At 42.7% G+C, this 10,312-nt stretch overlaps 1 protein-coding gene across 6 annotated transcripts in view; it reads left to right on the forward strand.

The window, feature by feature from the left end:
- CD84 (CD84 molecule) overlaps positions 1-6,137 on the forward strand; it is a 104,287-nt gene extending 98,150 nt beyond the window's left edge. For all 6 annotated transcript variants that reach the window (XM_061401407.1, XM_061401456.1, XM_061401411.1 and 3 more), the window contains one exon: positions 1,236-6,137. In XM_061401407.1, the coding sequence (XP_061257391.1) occupies positions 1,236-1,301 (66 nt within the window). In that variant the 3' untranslated portion in view covers positions 1,302-6,137. The remainder of the gene's footprint in view (positions 1-1,235) is intronic.
- The last annotated feature ends 4,175 nt before the right edge of the window (positions 6,138-10,312 follow it).

Raw genomic sequence — 10,312 nt, forward strand, 5'->3', positions numbered from 1 at the left:
CAGCAGACCTTCACAGTGTGCCACCTGTACAAGCATTTGTAGTGCTCTAGTGATACTCATGTTCCCTGTGCCCCAGCATGCTTCTCTCAAATATGCAAAGAGGGAAGGTAGGTCCTGACCTTTGACAGGACTTTCAGTTTGGGGAACCTGGTTCAGTGTTGTTACTATCTGAAAGTCCTTGTTTCCACCACAATCAGGACAGCTTTGGGGTCTCTGGGTGAATCAAATTTTTTGGAAGTGTTTCTGTCTAATAGCTGAGTTAATAGGCAGGAAGCTAACGAGGAAAGATAAATTTGAACCCAGATGTCTGGGGAGAAAGGGATGATAATGATAACAAGTGACGAGTGGGAGGAAATATTGGGATGTCAAAATGGAATGCAAATGCATTCATGAATAAGAATTAAAAGCTAATTCTATGAGTCATCTGTAAGCTGGACAAGTAGGAAGGTCATAAGGGAACTCAATGCACAGGTCAGTTTGAATGTCAAGATAAACCAAGTGCCCTGGAGAATAAGACAGAAGGACTTTGACTTCCTCAAGGACCAAAAATGGAAGGAGAGAGAAGAAAAGGAAGAAAATGAGCGAGGAAAGAGGAGGAGGGGAAAAGGGGAAGGAGAAGCAAGTGAGAAGCAGGGAGCCAGCATGTCTGCACCAGGATTAGAAGGAGAATGGGAGGAAACAGAAGAAAATACACTGGGAAGTAGTAGATTTGAAGGATTAATCAGGGACTCCTGGATTGAGACATCTCATAGTAAACTCTCTAGACAAGTTGGTTGGTAATTACTAGTTTGGTTAGTACGTAATTTAAAACCTAGGACTCCATGAGCCAGTGGAAGAGTTGTCTGCAGTATTCTAAGTAACTATAGCATATGACACCAGTGAAAGTGACACCACTACATATAAGCCAAGGTGAAGTTACTGGGGTAAAGGAGAAATGAAGGCTTAACTAGGAACAAGGAAGGCAGGTCACATGAGCCTGAATGCCGCTTCAAGCCTATAATCAAAATCAATGCAGATACCTACATTCCCACTTGCTATTTTTTCTGAGTTAAGAGGGCTTCCAAATGGAGTGACTGGAACAGAGGTGAGGGACTCAGCAAAGGGCAAGATCCTGCTACCCCAGAGTACCCCAGAACCAGGGAAATCTAAGGTGTCTCTCTAAAGGCTTCCTGTGGGACTGGAATTCCTGAGCAGTGCCTTTACGTCAGCATTTCCCTCTTCTCCCTTTTGTACAGATGGAGAAAACCAGCACTCAGAACAGCAAACCTCTTGGGACTTCAAGCTATGAAATTGTGATCTAGGCTCCTAGATGGAATTCTCCCCATGGAAACTGAGCTGCAACCACACATATGGCAAATGATCCAGACCTAGACTTCCTCTGCCCAGATCTTACCCAGAAATTACAGATCACCAGATTCCAACATGTAAGCAAAGAAGGAGACACTTCTTTGGTTATGCTGGGCATAACTTGTACTGAAATAGACAAATGGATCATGCCCTTTCTAAGATGGCTCACTTCCTAACAAATAACAAAGCAGATCCCTTGGCACAGTGCTTCCCATCCTTCTTCACACTGCAGCACATGTAGAAAATAATTTTTATGATACAATGGAATAAGCAATCAAGATTGCTCATGGCTGGAGGCTGAATATGACTGGATGGGATGACTCTTCCCAGCAATCCCATATGTGGAGCATCAATATTTACACACCTGTAACCTGCCATGACACACCACTTAAGAGCCTCTCTTCATACTCAATATATGGGAGAAGCCCTGGTGCATGGCCTCACCCAGTCCCCCTGTACCTTGGGCAGATAAGCCTCTCACTCAAGTGCATGACTTGATGTATAGAGTGTGGACTGCATTTCAGGCTCTGTTTGTCCCTTTGCCTGGGAACGTTTGTTCAGGGTATACCTGGCTGGACCAGCCCAACCCTATCACTGTGTGGCATGGAAAGATGTCAGAGCTGTGGGTCTCAGCTGTGCAGACACACTCTTCCAAACGAGTGTTGGAACATGTTCTTCTGTAGGGACTAGACTTCTGGGGCATTTTTCTTTAGACTCCACTTCAGAAACCTCATAATATTTTTTTCTGGCTAAGTTTTCCTTCTGTATCCCTCTGTAATGGTTCATTTTGTGTGTCAGTTTGATTGGGACATGGGTTGCCCAGATATTTGGTTAAACATTATTCAGGGTGTGAGTGTGAAGCATGAGATAAGCATTTGAATTGATAGACCTTGTAAAGCAGATTAATTCTCAACACCGCCCCCCCCCCCCATGTGGGTGGGCATCACCATATCAATTGAAAACCTGAATAGAAAAAAAGGCAGAGTAAGGGAGAATCTATTCTCTCTCAGACAGACTGTCTGAGAGCTGAGCATCTTGAGCTGAGACATTAGTCTTCTGCCTTGCATTTGGACTGGAACTTCCACCATCAGCTTTCCTGGTTCTCAGGCCTTTCAACTCAGACCTCTTTAGCTTGCTTACAGATCTCAGAATTTCTCAATCTCTGTAACCACGAGTCAATTCCTTTATAGCTATTTCCTATAATTCTGTTTCTCTACAAAACCAGGCTAAGATACACTCCAAACTGCCTGATCATCATGAAAAAGAAGGCATCTTCAATAAAGCCATTCTCCAAAAGGAACTCAGTTCAGTTCAATCGCTCAGTCATGTCCAACTCTTCAGGACCCCATGGACCACAGCACACCAGGCCTCCCTGTCTGTCACCAACTTCCAGAGTTTACTCAAACTCATCTCCACTGAGTCGGTGATGCCATCCAACCATCTCATCCTCTGTCATCCCCTTCTCCTCCTGTCCTCAATCTTTCCCAGCAGCAGAGTCTTTTCAAATGAGTCAGCTCTTTGCATCAGGTGCCCAAAGTATTGGAGCTTCAGCTTCAATATCAGTCCTTCCAATGAACACTCAGGACTGATCTTCTTTAGGATGGACTGGCTGGATCTCCTTGCAGTCCAAGAGACTTTCAAGAGTCTTCTCCAACACCACAGTTCAAAAGTGTCAATTCTTTGGTGCTCAGCCTTCCTTATAGTCCAACTCTCACATCCATACATGATCACTGGAAAAACCATAGCCTTGACTAGATGGACCTTTGTTGGCAAAGTAATGTCTCTGCTTTTTAATATGCTGTCTAGGTTGGTCATAACTTTCCTTCCAAGGAGTAAGTATCTTTTAATTTCATGGCTGAAATCACCATCTGCAGTGATTTTGGAGCCCAGAAAAATAAAGTCAGCCACTGTTTCCACTGTTTCCCCATCTATTTGCCATGAAGTCATGGGACCAGAGGCTGTGATCTTAGTTTTCTGAATGTTGAGCTTTAAGTCAACTTTTTCACTCTCCTCTTTCACTTTCATCAAGAGGCTCTTTAGTTCTTCTTCTAACTACTCAGCTATATTTCTGGCATTTTAGGGAAACCCAAACATCAGAACAAAAGACATTGAAGGAAGCAGTCATTCTCCAGAGGGAACTTGGGAGATGATGATACACATTATGAAACTGTGTCCACCCAGTTACTAAGGCTTAGCCCAGAGAGTGGTGGGGTTCAAGCTATGGTTAGTGATCCTCCCTCTTCCCCTAAGGGGAACTTTCAGGTAAGCATTTGAAAAAATTGTTTCCCTCATGTATTAACAAGTATAACCAGCTAAATCCTAAACCACCATGAACAATTCCAGTCTCAATAACAGAAATGAACTGCTTTTAGGCAGAATGAAGGTGTTAGTCCCCATTAATGGGCCCATAGAATCATCTATCACTATGTTGGGGGCTTCAAGATCTCCAAAGTATAAGATGTACATGATGTCTGATTTGGTCTAACTACAGCACAAACACTACAGTCAAATCCTGAACTACATGCTACAAGGGGTGGAGTGACCTAACACAGTCAGAAGAGACCTCACAGAGGAAATGAAGCTGAAGATGGACCTCAAGGTGTGGATGGGATTTGGCAGAGAATGAAGAAGACAGACAGCCTCCAAGTGAGGAAGGCATAGAGAAATAAAACAGCAGGACCCCAGACACACCATGCACGATCACAGTCCCTTGCCTATGTGTGGCATAGTGCTCAGCTGGAATGTATGGCCCCATCCCTTGTTCATTTATATATCCTTCAATACCCAGCTCAAATATCACCTTATCTGTGAAGCTTTCTCTAGTCAAAATAACTATGGTTCTTTTTGCACTCCTTTCCCCACCCTTATTGTCTTTCTGTCACTAAAACTCATTTCATTCTACCTTACAGTATAGATAATTGTTTGTTTCCTTATGTATTGTTCATTACTTAAAGGCAAGGCCCATGACTTCATGATCAAGAAAAGGTGATCATGAGATGTATTAGCTTTATTCATCTTTGCATTTATCATCAGCCAACATGGTGCCTTGCACCTTGCTTTATGAGCTATAAATGCTGTTGAATAGAATTGAAAGTGATCAGCTAGCTTGAAAAAAGGGTATATATTGGAAGTACTGGTGGATATAAGCCAATAAGCATAGTGGAATCAAATTACAGCAAGCACTAAATATCAACATGAAAACATCAGAGGCTATTCCCAGTACAGGGGCATTTGGAGAGAAAAGATTTTCAGAGTTAGACAGATCTTCTAAAACATCAAGTAGAGCAACGAACCAGGTATAAGGCAGTCACCCTAGGGAAGGGTATGGAAGAAGAAATAAGAGACATAGTCTCAAAGGATGTAGAAGTTTCAAAGTCACACTGAATAAGATATTTTTCCTAAAATAAAAGTACTTCTTTATGTGAGTTGAGAGATCACTCATGAACATATTCATTCGGTAACTGCTGCCCCTGCCTCTCCCTGGTGTGCTTACTGAGTCATGTTCTTAGTATTCTAATTCCCCAGTAGAAAGTAGGGGTTGGAGGAGAAAGGAAAGAAGGAAGGAAGGGGAAAGAAAGGAAGAAAGAAAGATGAAGGGAGGAAGGAAGAAATGAAAGAACTAGAACTAAGAGTTCCTTGGGTCTTCCCAGGAGAACAAACCTGGGGTGCAGCCAGTGCACAGAAATTCTTCAAGTGACTTTCGGGACTCAGGAACACCGTGTTTGATTCTTCCCTATGAATCTTCTGATTTATGAAGGCATAAGCTACTCACTGCATTCCCATTCAGTTCTCAGATTATCCTTCTGTAATATGAATAGGATCTTATTTTCCCCTTCACATCTTTCCATATAAGCTATATTACGACCAGCAGGCCTATAAAATAAAACTATTCTTTCAGTGGAACAGAATCTTTACTTTTTAACTGGTAGAAAATTGCTTTACAATGTTATTTTGGTTTCTGCCATGCAGCAACATGAATCAGTTGTAATTATATATATCCTTTCCCTTTTAAGCCTCCCTCCCCTGTACCCATCACACTCCTCCAGGTCATCGTAGAGCTCCAACTGGGATCCCTGTGCTATACAGCAACTTCCCACTAATTATCTCTTTTACATAGAATAGTGTATACATTTCAATGCTACTTTCTCAGTCCGTCCCACCCTCACCTTCCCCCACTATGCCCACAAGTCCGTTCTCTGCTAGGTTCATCAGTACCACTTTTCTAGATTCCATATATATGTGTTAATATAAGGTATTTGTATCAGATACTTGTATCAGACCAAGATGTGCCAGCTTTTTTTTAGTGTATTTTGAAATTGAAATCTCAGGGGCAGAGGCCTCTAGTGGAAAGCAGTGGTAAGGACAGACATTCCCTCTCAAGTCACCATGGGCTTTTTACCAGGGAGAGAAAGTGAAAAATGCTGCAGATTTTTCTGCATGCCTCTCAGAAAAAGAGAGTGAAGCTGATTTTAAATGAAATTTTTTTAAAGTTATAGAACATTATTAACTGCACAGCCCACAAGAGAAGAGTTTTACTGGGCCACTTCTGGAAAGTGGGCATAGGAAGGAGTCTGGCTGGTCCAGGCTATGTCAACAGACAGCACTTCTCATGTTCCTCCTGGAAAACAGAAATGATCGGACTATATTTTCTTCAAGATACATTTCTTTCCTTCTATTAGGCTTTTCCCTGAATTTCCCTTGAGTTGTAAACATTTTCTCTCATGTAACTTCTGACTGTAAAATGAAGCTTAAGGACATACTAGGAAGAAGTATAATCAGATCAGATCAGATCAGTCACTCAGTCGTGTCCGACTCTTGGCGACCCCATGAATCGCAGCACGCCAGGCCTCCCTGTCCATCACCAACTCCCGGAGTTCACTCAGACTCACGTCCATCGAGTCAGGGATGCCATCCAGCCATCTCATCCTCTGTCGTCCCCTTCTCCTCCTGCCCCCAATCCTTCCTCCCAGCATCAGAGTCTTTTCCAATGAGTCAACTCTTCGCATGAGGTGGCCAAAGTATTGGAGTTTCAGCTTCAGCATCATTCCCTCCAAAGAAATCCCAGGGCTGATCGCCTTCAGAATGGACTGGTTGGATCTCCTTGCAGTCCAAGGGACTCTCAAGAGTCTTCTCCAACACCACAGTTCAAAAGCATCAATGCTTCGGTGCTCAGCCTTCTTCACAGTCCAACTCTCACATCCATACATGACCACAGGAAAAACAATAGCCTTGACTAGATGAACCTTTGTTGGCAAAGTAATGTCTCTGCTTTTGAATATGCTATCTAGGTTGGTCATAACTTTCCTTCCAAGGAGTAAGTGTCTTTTAATTTCATGGCTGCAGTCAAAGTATAATGAGTGGTCACAAATGTGGGCTCTGATGCTAGAGTACCTGGGTTTGAATCCTAGTTTCTTGTTTTAACCTCTCTGTGCCTCAGTTTGCCCATCAGTAAAATTGGGATGGAGAAGGCAATGGCACCTCACTCCAGTACTCTTGCCTGGCAAATCCCATGGATGGAGGAACCTGGTGGGCTACAGTCCATGGGGTCACTAAGAGTTGGACACGACTGAGCGACTTCACTTTCACTTTTCACTTTTCACTTTCATGCATTGGAGAGGGAAATGGCAACCCACTCCAGTGTTCTTGCCTGGAGAATCCCACGGACGGGGGAGCCTGGTGGGCTGCCGTCTATGGGGTTGCACAGAGTCGGACACGACTGAAGCGACTTAGCAGCAGCAGCAAAATTGGGATAATACTGGCTCTTACTGTGTAGGATTCGTGTGAGTATTAAAAGAGGTATTCCATGCCCACACACAGTAAAGCCCTGGATCATTATAGGTCTGTTATTATAGGCCTGAACAAAGAAGGCAATGGCACCCCACTCCAGTACTCTTGCCTGGAAAATCCCATGGATGGAGGAGCCTGGTGGGCTGCAGTCCATGGGGTCACTGAGGGTCGGACACGACTGAGCGACTTCACTTTCACTTTTCACTTTCATGCATTGGAGAAATAAATGGCAACCCACTCCAGTGTTCTTGCCTGGAGAATCCCAGGGACGGCAGAGCCTGGTGAGCTGCCATCTATGGGGTTGCACAGAGTCGGACACGACTGAAGCAACTTAGCAGCAGGCCTGAAACCATTATAAGATGCTAAAACCAAAGTTATAAAGGTCCATGCAACAGAAATATATCTGACATTGTGCTAAATTAACTTTGTATATCAAACTTTTAACTCTTAATCCTCCTAGATCAAGATCTGCTCCTATTGTTTCATTTACCACACCACATCCTAATTACCTGATAGCATACCCGTCTCCTCAACTAGTGAGAGAACAAGGGCTATGTCTGAATAATAGTGAAGGAAATAAAGAGCTACTTGAGGGCAGGGAGCCTATAATATTTAACTGGTAGCTTACTTTGTATATCAACTGCTACACTGGATGCTGTAAAGTGGAAATTAATTCTTCTAGTTTACATTAAAGCTAAGCGAATAAAAATCTTAGCAAGGATTTGAACTTAGGACTTCTTGTCACCAAGAACCATGTTGGACTCTACCATGAGAACCATGCTGCCTGCTCTGGATTCCCAACACCTGACACTTTGCCTCAGGTATAGCCCACACCTGGCACTTTGTTTGACACATAATAGGTGGTCCACAAGTATTTGTTGAATGAATATGTACGTATAATGATATTTTAGAGATACTAAAACTGCTGCTGCTGCTGCTGCTAAGTCGCTTCAGTCGTGTCCGACTCTGTGCGACCCCATAGACGGCAGCCCACCAGGCCCCGCCTTCCCTGGGATTCTCCAGGCAAGAACACTGGAGTGGGTTGCCATTTCCTCCTCCAATGCATGAAAGTGAAAAGTGAAAGTGAAGGTGATCAGTCGTGTCTGACTCTTAGCGACCCCATGGACTGCAGCCTACCAGGCTCCTCCGTCCATGGGATTTTCCAGACCAGAGTACTGGAGTGGGGTGCCATTTGCAGCTCCAGGTAAATGTGTACACATATTAATTCTGTTGTTCTCTGGATAACCACTCAATTTCATTTGGGAAACACCTACTAAAGAAGCTTGTATAAAAACCGTGCCTGCATTTTGGGCAGAACAGGTTTCCTAGAAAACAAGGAATTCAGGTGTCAAGCATTTCCAATGAGTTGTTACAAAATGAGAGAGATACAGTGTAAATTTGCACTTTATGCCACAAGAGAAACAGAAATGAAAGAGGTCAGAATTGGGGAGTTGTGCTATACTATTTCATGGTTAAGAAACAGCTACACACCTTGAGATTTTAATGATCTGCAGTCCAAGTGTGAGGAGCCCTCGATGGTTGTTCAAATCAGATTAAAGTGTAAATACATTTTGACAAAGACCATTAGTATAAGTCTTGAAGTTCTGATTTGAGGAAGCAGAGTAATGACTAGTACATTCTCTAGAGACTTGTAGACTTTGTGAATTTATTTAGAAGAATGCATAAACAGAACCACTCTTTCTTTGAATGATAATTACTGTCATCACTCCTGCTGGCTGATTGCCCAGTCAGTTTTGAATAGCCTTGCACAAGGTTCAGGGTTCAGATGAATCAACTCTGGGAATTCAAAGTGGTCATATCTTTGCAACTGAGAAATTTTTCTTATGAGATCATATAGTAGACAAATAATTGCATAAATTATCTGTCAAGGAATTTTTTTCAAATACATAATCACAATGATTAATTTATAACCTATATTTCCAACTATTTACGGATCATTTCTGCATGGATGTCAGAAATCACCTTAAATTCAGTGTGCCCCAAATTGAACTCACAGATCTTTCCTCAGCCTCCCCAAGTTGCTTTCAGTCTGTTTTCCCTGTGCTAGTTAATAACCTACCAAAATCATAATAGCTGACAATTATTGAGTGCTTACTATGTACTATTCCCACCCTGATGTTTTATATATATTCACTCATTTAAAGCCAATAAGAAATATTAAAACTTATCTACCCTAAAGAAAATGCAGCCATCCCCCATTTTGCAAATTAAGAAACTGAGTCACAGAAAGGCTAAGTAATTCAGACAAGCAAATATTAAAACTTAGAAATCAATTCCTAGCCTTCCAACTCCAAGGTCTGTGTGCTGAATTGCTGTTCTTTGCTGCTCTACCCATCATCAGCTACCAAAAGCAGAGAGCTTTTTTATCCTTGTCTTCTTTCTTTCCTATTTTCACCTCAACTTCCCTGCTATATCTAATCAGCTGTTAGGGTCTGTTGCCGGGAGCCAGCACGGGGAGTTTCCACCCATGACAAGGTCATGCGGGAGAGCCCTGACGGGCAAGGCAAGTCAGGGCTCAAGGGCCACCCCCTGGTCTGTCTGAGCGTCTACCCCAAAACCAAAATCTGTCTGTTTTACTATTTCACGACTTTCACCAACTCTTCTGACATTAACGGGGGGCTATCCCCGACCACTTTTCTCTGTAAGAAAATCAACTTAAAACTCTAGTTAATAAGTCTCCTGGGCATAATAGGAGTGTTTCAATTCAAACCCCTCTGATGACTTTCTAGCTTGCCTGACAGGTTTGTTCGGACTCCTGCAGCTACGTTTGTGATTGCTCACAGCCTCCCAACCACGAGAGGCACGGGAAGCTTAAGATATTCTAACAATGCAGAGTTTCTCAGAGAGTTAAAATTGTTAGAATAGAACTAGTAGAGGATTTCTTTGTTGAGCTAATTCTTGCTGCCAAGTTCCCATATCCCTTACCTACTGTGTCCCAGAGAGTGTATTGATTAACATAATTGGTATATAGAAATGTAAGTAGTAGCTTTAATGTTTGTAACCTTGGACCCTTGAGTTAACTCTTTTCTTGTTATAGCCCACCACACTTTTGCCCTATAGGAATGCAACTTTATCTAATGCTTTCAGAGGGTGGTGCCTGACTTTAGAATAATCACCTTTAGAGAAAAATAAGTTTTCTGAAGAAAGGATCATAAAA

The sequence above is a fragment of the Bos javanicus genome, chromosome 3 (assembly GCF_032452875.1).
Source record: "Bos javanicus breed banteng chromosome 3, ARS-OSU_banteng_1.0, whole genome shotgun sequence".
Lineage (NCBI taxonomy): Eukaryota > Metazoa > Chordata > Mammalia > Artiodactyla > Bovidae > Bos > Bos javanicus.